Consider the following 17998-nt stretch of genomic DNA (forward strand, 5'->3'; position numbering starts at 1 on the left):
CCCCTGGATTGGACAATCAATGTAAATAAGAAATAATGATCATATTCAAGGCTCACAGATTTACAGCACAAGTATTTCCACATGCCATCATAATTCTGCAGCACTGATTAATGTAGCCATGGATCAAGACGGTCATCGGTCACAAGACTATAATTCATGTAATTAATGTATTTATAGGAGTATTTTTGTCTGTGTTTTTCTCTGGGTGTATTATGCCAAGCATACCACTGTACTACAGTCAAAGACAGTCAACTAACTTATGTACATCCTTGTGACACAGATTACGTTCAAAGTCAACAGTAAAATCAACAGTATGGCGAAATACACAAAACATGCGCATGATTTCATAAACCCAGCATTTTTCCCACCCAGCAAGGTTTATGAAGTCATCGCCTCACCAGTGTGTGTGTGTGTACAGGCTGAAAACTGCCAATCAGAGGCAGGCGGGGCGTTTCTAAGGGCGGGTTTTGGCAGAGCACCGGCGTAGATTGTATATACACACTCCCAATAGGCCAAGAAAGAATCTCCACCCAAATTATTTTTTCAGATCAACCAGTTATAGCGCCACCATGAGACAGATTTTCGCAAAACACATTTTTTGTTACTACTACTACAGATTTTGTCCAATTAACCTCCAAACACAAATCGGTATACATTATCATGTGATCAAGACGTAGCTGTCACAACTGTCATGTTCCAATTGGCTATTCTTGGCTTCAGTTTGTGGTGCAGTGCCCAATTGCTGGGAAACTTTGCGCTCACATTTACAATAAGCCGAGCATGAACGGGGTTGGCGAAAGGGCCTTTCTGTGTGGAGTTTGCATGTTCTCCCGTGTCCTCTAGGGTAGGTACCCTCACAAAAACATGCAGTAATCATGGTCTCTATACTGCCTCCCCCTGGAATAACATGTACTCCCCCCTGTCGGGTGATAAGAAGGCTTGTTAGCTCTCATGCATTGAAGGAGGCATGAGCTCGACTCTGGGCTCTCCCTAGGCTGGCAGAGGGAGTGTAGCGCCCAGGGTTACTTAGACAATTGGCACTGGGTGAAAAAAATTGGGTTGCAAAAATCGTGGGATAATCTTTGAAAAAAAGGAAAGAAAAAAAAGCCAAGGATGAACCGCCATCCCAAATTTTCCAAATGTCCTCATGGTGGCGCTACAGCCCACTTTACGTTTTGGCCTAGAACTCTTGAACCTTAGGTCGTACAATCAACATCTTTTTTTCCCCTGGATTCCTTGGATCATGACACATCATGACACATCATATAGTTTGTGCCAGATTACCTTTTCTGCCATAGTGCGTTTTCTTCAAAACAGATTTTGTCCAAAACTCACACAAATCAGCACACGTTATCTCTGGGGTCATGTGATCAAGATGTATAAGTTCGATTTTCAGATCCCATTCCAAGTGGCTATGACCAAATTTTGCGGGCCCTTAGGCAACCCATCCTAACGGAGACCTGTGCTCCTCGGACCACACCTTTCTGGTGAAAATAGCAGCTATTGCTCTCCAAACTCACAAAGTGTCGCAGCATGATGCGTTGTGAGCATGATATACAACATCCATTCCAAATTGACCACCTTGATGACCCATACATTTAGTAGGCTACATGGTTAAATCCATTAGTGTTTCTCAAACTTTTTGGGGCCTTACCTTACCGCCCCCACACCCAATTAAAATGTTTATTTTTATAGTACGTGATTATTATGTAAGCGTATGTAGCGTTCTTCCCAGGGAGAGAAAAAAATCCCTCTTAGTGTACGTCAGTATCATGGTCAGTATGATGTCACATGATACTGAATACAGAAAGGATATATATATATATATATATATATATATATATATATATATATATATATATATATATATATATATATATATATATATATATAATGTATTGATTCTACCCAAGTTCCATGCAAGTGTAGTTGATTTGTCCAAATTGTCTTAAAACAGTCAAATTGGATTGGGGATTAGGATTTGACAGGCAGTTGCGGTTGGCCTGCTCTGCCTCTGACAGCAGGTTATGTTAAACACATGTACAGTAATATCCTGTGTGTAAAAAGCACATTCTTCACACTCCCTCTTTATTGAGTGGCTGCACTGCGGGACAACATTCCAGTTTGCAAGACCTTCCAATACATTACGGCCTGGTGGTGCCCAACGCTATCCTGAGCTATGCCGAATATGCGCAGGTGGCTGCGAGACCCCCTTCCACAGAGCTACGACCGGAGGAGAGGGAGGAAAATCAGCAGGCTTTTTTTTTCAGCATATGAAACAAATGTTTGGCATTCCACTGTGCTGTAGACCTGTCTGTTAACAGGCGGCAGGACGCCAGGGCTTGCTGGCAACTGAGTTGACATTGGCTTCCAAGAAACCTGAAGCACAAAGAGGACCTGTACACCTCGCCTATCCTGCTGTTATTCTTTTGAGGTATTTTGGACATTTTTGTGCTGCTATATTCCTTCTCTCATCTGCAACCAATTAATAGCAGACAAAAAAAAAGGAAAAAAAACACACTATAGATGCTATTACTCAGGAATTTCCCACTTGCATGTTTGGCATGTCTCCTTATTTTAAGGGCTGTTTTGCAGCACTAACAACGAAGAACCAGAACATGCTCAACAATGTGGCACATCTTAACAACCAGATCAGAGACACTTCGTGTGTGTGTGTGTGTGTGTGTGTGTGTGTGTGTGTGTGTGTGTGTGTGTGTGTGTGTGTGTGTGTGTGTGTGTGTGTGTGTGTGTGTGTGTGTGTGTGTGTGTGTGTGTGTGTGTGTGTGTGCGTGTGGCAGAGATGCTCAAAGTGTCTCTGCATTCTCTAAGTGTCTCCAACTCCAACACACTCCCAGTAAAGCCCATATGCGTCACGTTTTTAATTGGGAAATCTGCACCGACGCGGCCGTATGACGAAGCATAAATCACACTTCCCCATTCCGCCTATCTGGGGAAGTCCCTCTGAGTGACATTTATAGGCCAAATGCCGCATTAGATGTTGGCATGGAGGTCATTGATACTGGGAATAAGGAATAAATAGCAAGTATGTGTCACTAACCAATCCAGCGGTTCAAAAATTAGCCCTTCTCAGAGCCTCGGCATCTCCCAGGCCTTGCCCATTACATCTGGTCCACACAAGGGTTTGGTTTACCAATGAATCTTATCCCTAGGATCATCGTCGTTCCATTTTTAGGAGGACCCAGCCTAGGGAAGTCCTCCAAACTTCCACACCAGGTTATCAGGCCCGCAAGTGAGGGCCAATTTAAGACCTGGCTCACATGAATGCATGCAGTAATGCCTAATTTATGCTCCGTCCCATGACAGCGTTGCGTGCCAAAAACAGCTGACCTACAAGCTCACTGTGGATGCGACGCCTTGTGAGCTTGTAGGTCTGCTATTTTTGGTGCCTGAAGTAGTAGGTATGAATTTGGCTTTATGTCTGTCCAGGGCAGTAGCACACAAGAGCATGAGGTGATGAGAGGTGACATTACAGGTGACCTTATACCCCATTATGTAAGCCAAGAGGATAATGTTCCCAAAATAACTTGTTGTTGTGGTCACATGATGATGGCAAACGCAGAAAGGGAATAGTAACACTTAAAAAGATAAGACACGCTTCTATGACATGTAAGGTGTCTCCTGAAGACTGCACATGCCAAAGCTGGACATAGCAGTCAATGAAATGATAGGTGTTTGTATTTAGATGAGTGTTATCTATTTCTAGTGAATGTTTTATACAATTTAATTTCATGTACTTACAATATTCATATTATATCGAGGCTTGAAATAATCTACTTAAGTTTCAAAGGCTGCAGTTAAGCCTATATGAAACAGAGGTCAAATTGGGTCATGTGCCACTCCTTTGGTCAGAATGAATGGACTTAAATGCGTGCACACACACACACACACACACACACACACACACACACACACACACACACACACACACACACACACACACACACACACACACACACACACACACACACAGCGCACAGTTTAATGTGGACACACAAAAATCTGATCAATTGAATCATCTACAGTGTTGCGCAAACACGCATGCACGCACACACACACGCGCACACACACACACGCACACGCACACGCACACACACACACACACACACACACAATCTTGCCTGGAGTCATAGGGCTCCTTTCTCACATGGCATCTCAGGCTGTGACATTCTGAGAAACACTATGTGGTTTAAATAAGCACAGGTAAAAATAAGTCAGGAAATGAATGGGCGGGGAAGGGCTCGTTTTTTAATATCTCTCCACTGACCACTGCATTCATCTGAGAAACATGGCCAGCTTAAAGGAGAGATACCTTCTAAAGGTAGGCTATTTAAATGAGAGAAATACAGGCACAGTCAATTTGATGCCATGAATGTTTGAGCTCATAATAACCCCCAGTTTTGGACTTGCAGTTAGCCTATTTGTGTTTTTCAAACCAAGGAATATGCATTCTCAGCACATACTGGTGTTAATTTTACTTTTGCAATTTGAGGTGACTTGATGATGTTTAAGTATAGGCTACTATTGACAAAAAAAAACTAAAGCTGAACAGCATTGGTTTTCTCCTTTTCAAATAGGGTTGTTATAATAGGATGAAATCATTAAACTGATCTTTAATTCATACTCTACTCCAGCTACACCAAAAGTGCTATTTCAAGACTTTATTTAAAGATCATGAAAACCACTACCAAGTATCTCATTCTAATGGTTTTAAAGGAATAACCTAAAGCAGCAATCCACTCTAAGCAACCCCATCACCAGACCGCAAGCCATTCGGGGGGTGTGACTACAGTCACTGGGTCTATATATATTGAGATGTTTTGTTGAGTGGCTTCATGTGAATGAGACAAGCGTCAAGTCAAAAAAGTCTCACTTAGAGTCAGTGTGTGCACACTCACCTAGACAACCACAAGTATTCTCTCCATTTACGACCATGGACACCTGTTTGAGAACCCTTTGCGTGACCTTCGTTCTGACGTCGTTCACGCGACGATCAGGTGCGATCGGACCGGTTATCCGATGCGAGCCGTGTGATGCGGGAGCGCGGCTCTCGTGCAAGCCGTTGCCCAAGGACTGCGCGGAGAGGGTCCGGGAGCCGGGCTGCGGCTGCTGCATGACCTGCGCGCTCGCCTCGGGACAGCCGTGCGGGGTTTACACGGGACGGTGCGGTGCGGGGCTGAGCTGTCGACACCAACCCGGGGAAACCAAACCCCTGCAGGCTCTGCTGGAGGGGCGCGGGATCTGCGCGAACGCCACCAACAAGAAGCGTATAAGCACGTCTGGACCCTTAATCTGCCCGGTCAATGAATTACCAGGTAAGTGGCATGCATGCATGCAATGCATGCATTATTAATAGCAGTGTTGGGAGAAGTAGGCTAGTAAGGCTATACTCACATTTTTTTTACTTGAGTAAAAGTATCAATAGGCTACTGTAGAAATGCTCATACAGGTCCAGAATTCTAAATTTACTTGAGGAAAAGTACAAAAGCATTGGTATCAAAATGTACCTAAATGTAGTAAAAGTACTCAGTCATCATGCAGAATGTCCCATTTCAAGTTTGCAAAATGTATAAAAATCTTTTGAAAATAGCAGATCTACAAGCTCACAACCTGCATGGTGAGCTTATCAGCTATTTTCAATTAGCCGAAATGTATGTTTAGTAATACAAATCTAAATCTAAAAAGTAACTTGTAAGTAGCAACTAAATGCCTCTGAGATGTAGTGGAGAAGTGAAGGTGTTGAAAATTGGAAACACTCCAGGAAGGTAAAGAATCCTCAAAAGTGTAATTAAGTACAGTACTTGAGTAAATGTACTTAGTTACTTTACACCACTGTTATCAATAGCCTATATCCTACGCTAATTTGGAGATCAACGTTCCAAAGTTTTAATGAAATCGACTTGGAGTTGGTAGTTACATTCTTCCTTTTACAGTAAATGAGCGCATATTCAAACACGTGTAAGCTATAGCCTATACAGTATAGGCTATTCCATATGGACAAGATGAAATCAGTGATTTATCACTTATTAGCCATGAAGGTGTGTGTGTGTGTGTGTGTGTGTGTGTGTGGGGGGGGGGGGGGGGGGGGGGGGGACCAGAACCTATTACAGTTCTGGTCCTGCATGTTTGCACTGTCTATTAGCATAGGCAAGTCTCAGCTGCCTCCAATTTTTTGTTTTGATGTCAGGATGATGTTGATATTGGAATACTCCCAGAGTTGGCGTTTAATTCTCTAACATGTAAACTGGAAGACAGAAAGTCACAGAAATTCATAACATTTGGGTTGCAAAGTTATAGATGATGAAATCAAAAGTGATACATTCATAGTTCTTGTTAATTTCCTGTCCAAAGTCATATAAGGACAAAAGGCCAATCTTATCCTCTCATCTAAGTAATTGATTCTTAAAGTAGATTTTATTTGGCCTTTGAAAAGAGCTCCACGAACTCTTGACTTGGTCCCCATTCATTGGCTTGATGGACGTACAAAAACTAACCCTAACCCTAAAAAAGCAGCTGATAGCCTATATTCGATGACAACAGAAATAATTATCTTGGAAATTGAATTTCAATGTACAGCCATGTGTGTTTTCTTTGAACTTCAGCACTTTGAACTTTATCATTTTATCATTAGCAGAGAATGTTGAAAATCCAGAAGACCGCAATTCCACCAGCCCTGGCCTTACAGCCCCTTACAGCACGCGCAAACCCATCGCATCCGCAAGACTACCACTTCACCCCTTCTTCCACTCATCCAAGACAGAAGTTCTAAGGCGGGAGCAGGCCAAGAAACGTCAGAGCTTCAAAATGGAGGAACTCCTTGCTGCACTCAGCACAGACCAGCAGAACTTCTCTTTGGAGACCAAACAGGAGCCTGAGTATGTAAGTAGTACAAGAACCAATATTGTTCACCAGTGGTGGAAAGCAACTAAGTACATTTACTTAAGTACTGTACTTAAGTACAATTTTGAGGTATTTGTACTTTACTTGAGTATTTACAATATCCAATACTTTTACTTCTACTCCGCTACATCTCAGAGGCAAATATTGCACTTTTACTCCACTACAATTATTTGAAAACTTGTTACTAGTTACTTTGCAGATATAAATGATTACATTATAAAACATACATTAACCACTTTAGCCCTATTTTATACATAGGCTATTTGAAAATAGCCGATCTACAAGCTCACAACGCCTCGCGATGTGAGCTTGTGGATCTGCTATTTTCAAACATTTTTGTACTTTCACTTTTGACACTTTAAGTATATTTTGATGCCAATACGTTTGTACTTTTACTCAAGTTACATTTTGAACACAGGCCTTTTACTTGTAACGGAGTATGTGGTATTGCTACTTTTACCTAAGTAAAAGATGGGAGTACTTTTTACACCACTATTGTTCTCCCCCCCCAGTAGCCTACTGGGGAATGTTTTTCTCCTCTCCCCGTGCGTTTTGGTGTTTGTGTTCTCCCTCTCTGCGGGTGATGAAATGTTTGGGTATAGCGGTGCTGACGGCTGGCACAGGCATGGCCAGCAGTAGAATGGCATGGCAGCCAGAGTGGGCACGGTGGCCCCGTGGCTGACCTGGGTCAGTCGAGTTGTTTGGCCGCAAGGCGTCCGCGTGCCGGGCGTATACAGAGAGCAAGCCGGATGATGGATTGGCCAATGTGACTGCCTGTTTGGAGGCTTGGAAGTCCTGCAGCTATTTTTGATCTTCACTTTTGGCCAGAGAAGAGAGTGCACACAAGGAATGGCCTTTAACCACTTAAGCCCCATTTTATACTTCATCATACGACGGTGTCACGTGGTGAAAAATAGCCGATACGATCTCACAAGGCGTCACATTGCAATGTGTTGTGATCTTGTAGATCTGCTAGTTTCACGTCTACATTGTTGCCTATAGTGACATTCCCAAAATACTGTAGGATGCAAGCGGATTGAAAGTGTTTTATACTGGCTGCTTTAGTACTGTAGTACTTGGACTTGAGGGCAACCCTGTCAGCTCCTTCTTGGGGCGTTTTTAATGCACTTCACCCCCCTTTGTGTAAAGTGTTAAGAGTTTTAAGCAGCTTTAGCAAACTCATAAGCCCCCACAAGTTGGTCAGATGAATTAATTCACAATTAGTCACCTCTTTCATATTGCGGCCAGCCGGCCACCGTTGTTTATGTCTTATGGTGCACCTTACTTGAAATGATCTTGTCATTTTAGTTCAAGAACATGGAGAATTGACAGTAAATTGCACCTGTGGTCTTATACTTGTTTGCTTATGATTTCAGTAAAACCATATATAGTAACAGGGTTTTGTAGGCTGAGAATGTGAGTGATTATGCATGTTCTTCCTTTCCGCAGGGTCCTTGTCGGAGAGAGATGGAGAGCATGCTCAACAGCCTCAAGGTCACAGACATTCTCCCTCCCAGAGGGTTCCGCATACCAAACTGCGACAAGCAAGGCTTCTATAAGAAAAAACAGGTAATAAAACCAGGGGAAAAAATCATTTGAATGTCAACCGACAGACCGCTTGATCTATGGTCATTGGTCTGGATACCAATTTGTATGAAATAGACAGCAACTTGACACTTAGAAAACATCCCAGCTTCAATCACTTTGAACGCACGTCCTCATTAACAAGCATCCAGCGTTGCAGTGATGCATCGAGTGACTCCAGCACAGCTTGGATTTAGGTCTGCAGCATGCAGGCAGCCCAATTACAGATTGGTATAGGCTAGTTGTCCTCCTGTAGTCCACTGGTAGTTATTAGAGCCTCATCATTGAAACACCACACCAGTGAGGTAGACCCCAGCCGCTGGCTCTGGAGACAGGAACCACAGGGGCCAAACCCCAGTGGGGCTGACGGCTGGGACGACAGGGCCGTTTAACGGGAACCCTCCCAGGGAGACAGACGTCAAGGTGGCCACCGGCACCCGATGCACTCGCCTCATAATTGCTGGACTTTCGCGAAGCCAGGCACAGAAATAGAGCTGCAGCCGTCCTCACGTTCGCGTGGTCCACCCACGATTGGTTTGTAATAAACGAGTGGTTCTGACGCATTCATATGGAGCCACTTAAGGTCTCCCGCTCAACGGCATCACCAGCGCAGCATTTCTTATTACATAGCAGTACTCTCCTCCTGCACTAATGGAAGTGTTCTCTTTGACCTGCAATCATCTCATAACCCAGCGTCCCCACGCCAGACTCATTGTCTTTGTTTATGTAGAATGGACGTAGTGTGCCGACCAGAGCCCTCGGGGCGCTGAGGGAGTGGCACTTATTTCATGTCTGTCGGTTTACTTTGGAGGGTTGTGTGACTCCGAGCCCAAAGCATTTCTTATTAGCAGTCAATTTAAGTTTAGAGGATTATACACATTGGAACTGGGGAAGTGAGTGAGTGAGTTTTGTTTTTAAGTTTTTGCACTGCACTTACTCAGTGTCATGTTTGAAACAGATTCTAAATCGTATTATTACACACATGTTTCCGCCATGCTTCATTATGTAATGTCTCTTTGTCAGGCGATCATGAAAAAAAACGTTATTTTATGTTTGTTTATTTACCCGAGGCAAAATGTAGAGCACGTGTGCTACTGTAGCAGCCATCAAATAACATTGTAATAGAAGGTTTCATTTAGAAAATTGTGGACAGACAGTCATCTCACCCCTCAAAGCAGAATCCTGCTGCAGCTCAAATTAGATGCCTGGACAAATCCCCCTGCGATGCTGGACAGAACAGGGGCGACTTCCACGCTGATAGACTTTGACTTCCCTGCGTAGCAGCAGCAGAAAAGCGTGCTTTTGCCCTTCAAATGAATGGCTGCATGTTTTACTAGAGTAGAGGTTGACCTTTAGTAAAATTGGCAGTAAAATAACAGCCCTTGGGTTAGCTCCACCGACTCTGTAAGTCATTTGTAGTACCCATAATTTGGAGCTGTGGGGTATAATCAGCAACAGATGATTTGTACTGGCCACTAGCTTCTGAAAATAGATCTTGGTTCTCAGTTGTTCACAAACGGGACTAAGCAAATATTTTACCAGGTTTCTGTTTACCTTTAAGGTCTCTATATGTGTGTGTAACAGGAGGTAGACCATAAAAGCAGCTCAAAATACCACAGCGGGTTGGATAGCCAAGTCTGTATCTACTCAGCACAATCTGGACGTTAATGCCTCTCAACTACCACTGCTCTGCCTCACTGAGTCAACCAGGCCGTTGACTTTTGTATCGCTGCTGTCAGGCGGAAACATTAAAAAACGTTGCTTTTCAGGAAATAGGAAAAAAAGTTTTTCCAATGGATCCAATGTGTAGTTATTAATAATACTTTTCATTGGTTAAATATTTATAAAACCCACAGACAGACTTAACCAATTAAAAACCTGGCATCCCTATCTTGGCCATATCATATAGGCAGAAATGTTCAAGATTTTCCCCAAAACTTAATAAAATAAATAGGGAAAATACCAATCTACAAGCTCACAACTCATCGCATCATGACTGTAGATCAGTTATTTTCACTACTCTTGCACGACACTGTTATATGACTAAGTAAGACATTAAGTTATCCAAATCTGGATATACAGGATTTCTGCCCAACACAACAACACATAATATCAAACAGGATGTGTTGTCTGTCTTTTTGTATGTATTGTTTCTCTTTATTCAACTAGTCCCTTCTTTCCCTCAGTGTCGTCCATCCAGAGGAAGAAAGCGAGGCTTCTGCTGGTGTGTGGACAAATATGGGCAGCCGTTGCCAGGATTTGACGGGAAGGACCGAGGAGACGCCCAACACTACATCTCAGAGAGCCAATAGGACTAGCGAAGTAGGGAGAGAGGGAGGAAGGGAGGGAGGAGGTCGAGAGAGAGAGAGAGAGAGAGAGAGAGAGAGGTACTGTAAACACATTGGTAGAGATGGAAGATGTTGGAAGCGAGGGTCAAGAGATGGCTCAGCCAGGAAACAGATGGCTGCCATGTTATCTGTGTGCCCGTGGGACCCTTAACCGAGGCGGGACAGAGAGAACGGCGGGAGATCGCAAAGAGGAAAAAAAGGACTCCTCGTGCCAGAGACATTCTCGTCCTTACAGCGCATGATGGGATGTATTCTTTATAAGCTTTACGGGTCAACACAACCCCCGGGCCAGCCTCTTAAGAACAAGACACACTCCCTGATTTATGCTTTTTTGTTTAAAATCTCAGAAGCCCTGGTCTGATTATCACACACTTGATTCCAGAGACTTTTATACTTGTCACAAACATTGATCGGAGGGCTCTACATTTACGCACAATTAAGTGGCACTATACACGTGTGCATGCTCGTGATGTGTAATCGTATTCGTATGCTTGTGACTGTGTATTGAGTGTATTTGTTATAACGATTTCTTTTGTGTGCATGTGCGTGTGTGTGCGTGCGCGCGCGTATGAGTCTTGAGTGCTAGCAAGGCAAACATACAATGTATGTTGTATAAAATGTGTGTCTTTCTCAATCAGGCATAATGAGTGCTGTTGAGGCCTGGGCCTCGTGATGGGGCCTTATGATGCAGCGCAGTGCCTTAACGGTTGCATTTATGCATTCTTATTCTACGCGAATGGGGTACATTTTGCAACAATTTACTTCCGGTCACTACCTGCTCCTCGCAAAACGTTCAAGGGGGAGTCGGACATGACTGGTTCTGTGCAGCTCAATACACGGCAGTGCATGTACACTTGTTATGCTGGCTGGATGTCGAGTAAACAGAGGACATTGCCCATAATCAATACTGTGGTCATTGTTTTGTTTCTGTCAGTTTGCATAAGCTGAATCACTGAGATAAAGGCCACAAACCTTTATCTTACCTGTGTGCACCCTTTCATTGGTTATAGTGTTTTCAGTGATCATTTTGTATCACGTGCAAGTGCCTAAGTGTAGGCAAATATGCTGTATGCATGTACAATGCAACCCTCAGAGGTCTATTTTTAATTAATAAAGGCAGTATAAACTGATGTTGTGTCTCTCAGTCGGTGGTGGAAGAATGAATATTCACACACGATCATATGATAAGGTTACGACATTTATTGTACATCCACATAATTAGAAGAGAAATATGTACACTTTCGTTTTTTTCCAACAACAAAAGTTAATAGCAGCATTCTTGGCAGAAACATGTAGGCCTATATACTGTACATGACCTCAACAATAAACGACAGTATGAACAACACTGAGTCATAATAAATACTTTCACACTGCAGTAGAGAGAGAACAACATAAAAGGCCATCATCATAAGAATGACAAAACCAAAACAAACAGCCCTATATATATATAACGTGAGGAACGAGGTTGTGGAGAGCTACCAGAGAAGAGCTCCAGTGAACCTTTGCTAAACCTGTAGAGCTGCAGAGCCCCAGTAGAGGTAGACACATGCAGAGTGGCCCGTACCAAAACCGCACGGTGGCTTGGACGAGCCCTGATATGTTTGTGCTGGGCCGTCGGACACATACTTGCGGCATTTTAAGTATTTCCCCCAATAGCCCATTGAGGAAACGTCGAGGAATACTTGGTCGTACTACGGTGTGTCGTGCCAAAAATATCAGCTCCACAAGCCGCGACGCGTTGCGAACTTGTAGATCAGCTATTTTGTGGTGCGGGACACTGTCGTACGACTAAGTATATATCGAGCTCAAGATGCATTACAGCACTGTAAGAATGAGTAGCTGTGTCGTTTTGCGTAGCACGCACAGCACTCCCTTTTGAATTATTATTTTTCTTTCCTTTTTTTTTTTTTACTGATCCTGTAGACTCTGAAATGGGCTTGGCAAAGCTGGAGACCTGTGGTCTCAAGCAGAGGAGTTATTTAGTCAGAAACACAAATGTACAGTATTTGTGCCCTATTTACAATAAAAAAAAAGTAGGCAAACATTTAAAAAAAACAAAAAAAATTACAAATGGGCTCATGCTAGACAGCATATACCAGCTTTGAATAAATAACTGTTGATACGTGCACCTAGTCGATGGTACTTCTCTTAAATAGGATTTTATGTTGTGTGCTTATGTATATGAGTGTGTGCTTGATTTAGCCATTTTGACAAATTAAATCAAATTTGTGTGGTGGTTTCCGCGCGCGTGTGTGTGTGTGTGTGTGTGTGTGTGCGTGTGTGCGTGTGTGTGTGCGTGCGTGTGTGCGTGTGTATTTTGTGCAGCAGTGTCCATGCTTCAGTGAGTAAGTTCTTGGTGGCACTCTGAGTCACCCAGCAGGTCACTGGAACCCGGGATCTTCTTCCCATTCCAGGAGGACACACACCAGCAGCGAGCGGGCGGCCCGACCAGAGATGACTCACACTGAGACACAGAAAGACACAAAACGTATGAGGACATCTGCACATTTTTATTTAACACTGACGACGACTGTTCAAATGTAGCCTAACCATTTGTACACTCTTCAGTGATGCAAATGAATGAACACTGAGTATTTTGCCGTGTGTGAAACCAATGGTACGCCTGCTGTAATATGTTTATAGCTTTGATATAGCAGTCTCTCACCTGTTTGGACTTATAGAAGCCATGCTTGTCACAGTTAGGTAGGTAGAAAGTGGTGAACTTGTCTCCTAATTTCTGCTGAGAACTGGCTATCATGTCCAGTGCCGCGTGGAGTTCAATATGACAGGGGCCCTGAGAGAAGATAGCATGAGGAGGTAGAGTCAGATTATGTATATTATGCTAAATGCATAAGCACTATTAGGCTACGGTTGACAGATCAACAACATACAAGCTAAAAATGGCATTATTTTTTATTGATAATAATAAAAAAAATAGAGATTAAGTTAATTTCTAATTATTGTCGATAGCACTTCTTAAAAGTGTACAACTTATACATTTCAGAGTTAAATTGACATGTAAGTCATGATGTTTTCTCACCTGCTGTACCAGTTTGGTGAGGATAGCGTTGACTTTAGCCTTGATGCTCTCCTGAGCGTCAGGATTCTGTGGCTCTAATGGCGCGTTGAGCCCCAAGAGGTAATGCAGGGACCCGTGGTCAGGGACTCCATCAGCTTCCTCTGTGGAGGTCAAACAAATAAGAGTTAGCATCAAATAGAGGTTTGTCTTTGAATGTCCAACATAGTGGCGGTCACCAGTTTGAAACATTTCTATGAACACAGAAATAACAGATGACAAGAGTACGCGAGTAGATAAAGGACAATGGGATTACCTTGGCCCTGGTCCTCAGTACAGACTCCCTGTCCTCTGGTAAGGGCGTGGAGAGGTCTGGGCTCCCCAGGTCTGGGAGTGCAACGGAGCCCCTCAGCGCAGTGGGCCGTGTGCACCCCACAGGACGCCCCTTCCTCCAGGGCACAGGCCATGCAGCAGCCACAGCCTGGCTCCCTCAGCACCTGCTTGCACCCCGAGGGGATGACAGGACACTGGTCGAGTTTGTCCTGTGTGCAGGGTGCACAGCGGATGGGCTCCGGGCGCACCACCGGAGACGTCCTCACTACTGCCAAGAGCGTCAGAGGCACCACTGCCACAATAAGCACCAGCTTCTGATTTAATCCAGAGATTCCAAACATCTCCAGTTGTTCCTTTTGTTTCTGTATTTTCTGTTTGTAATCTGAAGCTGTCGTTTTCCTTCTGAAGTGTTTTTCCCCGAAACGACTATTTATACTGCAATCTGGCCTCCAGAGTGGTTAATGTTTGACACAGGGAGTATATTAAATATTTTTGACCAAGTTGCTGTATGTGGGTGGATGACCCTGCATGAAGTACGTAGATTCAGGCTGAGGTTCACAAGGGTCATTGTCAATATTGACTCAGGAACATACACAAGTACATCAAAACAAAGTGTTGTTGGATAACTTTGATGTTAAATCTATGACTGCATCCTGCAACATTATGGCAACTGTCTGTCACACACAGTTTTATGAAAATGTATCAAACAAAGTGAAAATACAAGATGAGCCTTATCCAATGATTTATAAGATAGGGGACAACCTGTGTCTCATGATATATTATCTATGGTTTAACCATGTAGTGATACTTGAATTGTATGTGTAGTACTGTATAAATCAGGTTTAATGCTGATGAAATGTGCTTTGACGCCACATCATAAATAAAACCCAAACAAAAAAACATATTTGTCAGGCGTTCAAAGGTCCTTATCAGTCAGACACACAAACAAGATCATTCTCCTTTAGCATTGCATAACCCTAGTATTATGGATCCTGTACAGCGATCATAACATGTTTGTGCAAAGCAAGTCTGTAGTAATTGGTTGTTTCCTTGTTGTAGTATTTGTAACAGCTATTTGGGCAGAACTGTAGACACCACTACACACTGTATGCTTAATGCACACAAGTGCCACGCACTCTCTGGCTGCCATTTGGCCCCATGATGTCACTCAATCCAGTGAATCCAACCTCATTCTCATTTCCCTGACCCCCAGATTGACATGCATTAGGCCATGGAGTCCCACTTGATACACCGTTTTCTTTTTTCCCCTAATCTCTGGGACCCAAATCTACACTGTAAAATCCTCAGAGATTCTTTAACTCATTGTACAAATGGCCAATTTGGACCTTTTGGTGGGCCCCGAACCAGACGTTGAGAAAAAGTGACTCAATCCATCCCCCTGCTGGGTCAAATTTATACCTTAAAGTGACATGGACCGGGTTGGGCCTACACTTGACCCTTCTAGGTACTGTTTGGTGCGTTGTTTAATACCCGCAGCGATCAACCTTATTAATTTGAAGTACACCCAGTTTAATATGCATAGGATTTCTTTAATTATTTTCAAAAGAAGTTAGCATATGTTTTGTTTTGACTTTCTCAATGACCAACTCGTGAGTTGTTGCCTCCTCAATGTTGATCATCACAGCTCTCACCCACTCGGGATAGAGATCCACCTTGGCCTGAAAGGTGACAACATTGATGAGAAATGCAGGTAAAAAGGTTATACAGAAGCCTTGATTCTTTATTTTAAAAGCTGAAACATCTAATATATATTATATTATATATATATGTATATTACTGGTACTCGCCTTTCTGCGTCTCTTTCTGCGTCTCTTGACAGGAAGCCCCTGGTCTTTTGTTGTGACCACAAAGTCATGGCTGCTGTCCTCTTCATCTTCTGTTCGCTCCTCCATGTAGACAAATGCTCCTCCCCCTTGGGCTTCCCTTGCCCTCTGCCTTGTGAAGTATCCACTCTGTGGGGATTTGAAACCACCATCACCCTGATTTTAATTCATTTTCACACCATCAGGACTTGGCAGAGATCAAAACAATGTACAATAATCGAATGACTCATTACTGGTACTCACTTCAGGACTGCCCCTTCTGCCTCTCTCCTGTTGGTCTTCTGCTGTCTCCACTGGGACGCTGTCCTCTTGGCCTTCCACTGGGACGCTGTCCTCTCGGCCTTCCACTGGGACGCTGTCCTCTCGGCCTTCCACTGGGACGCTGTCCTCTCGGCCTTCCACTGGGACGCTGTCCTCTCGGCCTTCCACTGGGACGCTGTCCTCTCGGCCTTCTGCCGTCTCCACTGTGACATTGTCCTGTTGGTAGGCCTGTCACAATTATTACAGATCGCCTAACAGCAGAATCTGTCGGCACCACTGCCTTAAACAATGTATTGTTGTTGTTGTTGTCGAATAAACACAGAAGCACCCGGGAGGAAGTGGACTAAGAAAGGGGGGGAGCCTAACTGAGTTTCTGTTTCTACACAAAAAAAAAAAGGAGGTGGTGCCCCCGCTGAATGGGTTCCCAGATTGCACATCGCCTGATCGCGGCTTTTTGAGACGTCGCAATAATTTTGCAATAATTTTGCATAATGGGAAGAATCATTTCCATCCATCTGTATGAATTCATCTGTTGTAAAATGGCTGAAATAAAAATAACGTGTGTACACGTTATTTTTGTTTTGCACTGTGTGGGAGTGGGCGTGCCTTCAGATCAGGAAGCAGGCCGCGCTTTACCCAATCAAATGTAGTGGGCGGGATTCACGTGTCCTTGACCCGTTTTATAATATGTATAGTTTGTTGATTACTTTTGATGCAGTAATGATCTTTTTTTCAATTCAGGAATTAAAATCGTCTTCAAAGTCCTTAAATTGTCACTTTACTGTCATCTGAGGACCCCCCCCAAAATCATGTGACCCCTGGGGGTCCCAACCCACAGGTTGAGAACCACTGGGTTAGATAACCTAGGCATGGCATAATATTTCCAAGCACAAAATGCTTCAACAGGCAGCACACTCTCAGCATCTCTAATGTCATGCAAAACTCAACTGTACAGTATGGTGAACATGCTGACTGCTCTGGAGGCCCATGTTGTTATTTTGATTGAGGGGCCTATTCAGACAGACAGATGGGGTGGAAAAAGACATCATGTTACCTTCATGCCACAGCTTTACATAATTGCCACAATCGTGTTTTTGTCCATCTCTCCATGGCCCCTTAGAACTTCTGTTGAATCCCTATTTTTAACTCTTTGTTTGGAATCCGTCCATTGTATACAGTGTTGCGATAGTTCATGTAGACACGGAAGGCAGTAGGTTTATGCTACGTTCACACTCCCCGGACCCCCCCTGTTCTCACCTTTCTGCGTCTCTTCTTCTTGACACCTCCCCAGCCCCCTACCTGTGGCTGTGACATTCAGTTCATATTGTTAATTGGTTGATTCTGTGGATTGTACTGTGGTTCTATGGACTGTACAATGATATGTGGTAATGTAATTATGCATTGAAGGTTCAATGTTATGTTTATGTAAAACTGTATTATATGCTATGAGCTTAAAAGTGTCTAGATTAATTTGCATTTGTCTACAGAAATCATCAAGAGGATAAACATTCATTGAAAGCACATGTATCATGTCTTTCTTGATACATCTTGAAAGTAAATGTTTGGCTATTCATACAGGTTTTCAGTTTAGACGTTTGGATGTTTGGGCCTTTGTTATTGATAGACAGAGCCCTTCAACTCTAGAGCAAGAAATGTGAAGTTAATGACAGTGCCTTCATGTGGCTCTGGCTTAG

At 43.4% G+C, this 17998-nt stretch overlaps 2 protein-coding genes across 3 annotated transcripts; one reads left to right on the forward strand and one right to left on the reverse strand.

Moving 5' to 3' along the window:
• Positions 1-4874: 4874 nt before the first annotated feature.
• On the forward strand, positions 4875-11939 carry LOC311046431 (insulin-like growth factor-binding protein 3). 2 transcript variants are annotated; one of them, XM_084058724.1, is made up of 4 exons: positions 4875-5333; positions 6650-6897; positions 8368-8487; positions 10689-11939. In XM_084058724.1, exons 1-4 carry the CDS (start codon positions 4952-4954, stop codon positions 10812-10814), a joined length of 876 nt encoding a protein of 291 aa, XP_083914850.1. In that variant the 5' UTR covers positions 4875-4951; the 3' UTR covers positions 10815-11939. The 2 variants fall into 2 exon arrangements, with proteins under 2 accessions (XP_083914850.1, XP_083914851.1); XM_084058725.1 differs by having other exon boundaries at positions 6653-6897.
• A 1249-nt stretch (positions 11940-13188) lies between these two features.
• LOC311045043 (insulin-like growth factor-binding protein 1) lies at positions 13189-17618 on the reverse strand (the record flags this gene model as incomplete). The annotated part of the gene is made up of 8 exons (XM_084056854.1): positions 13189-13314; positions 13516-13644; positions 13891-14030; positions 14183-14513; positions 15792-15878; positions 16008-16199; positions 16287-16532; positions 17562-17618. 8 exons carry the CDS (start codon positions 17616-17618, stop codon positions 13189-13191), a joined length of 1308 nt encoding a protein of 435 aa, XP_083912980.1.
• Between the last annotated feature and the right edge of the window lie 380 nt (positions 17619-17998).

This window comes from Gymnoscopelus microlampas (genome assembly GCF_963454915.1).
Source record: "Gymnoscopelus microlampas genome assembly, chromosome: 5".
In the NCBI taxonomy this organism is placed as follows: Eukaryota; Metazoa; Chordata; class Actinopteri; order Myctophiformes; family Myctophidae; genus Gymnoscopelus; species Gymnoscopelus microlampas.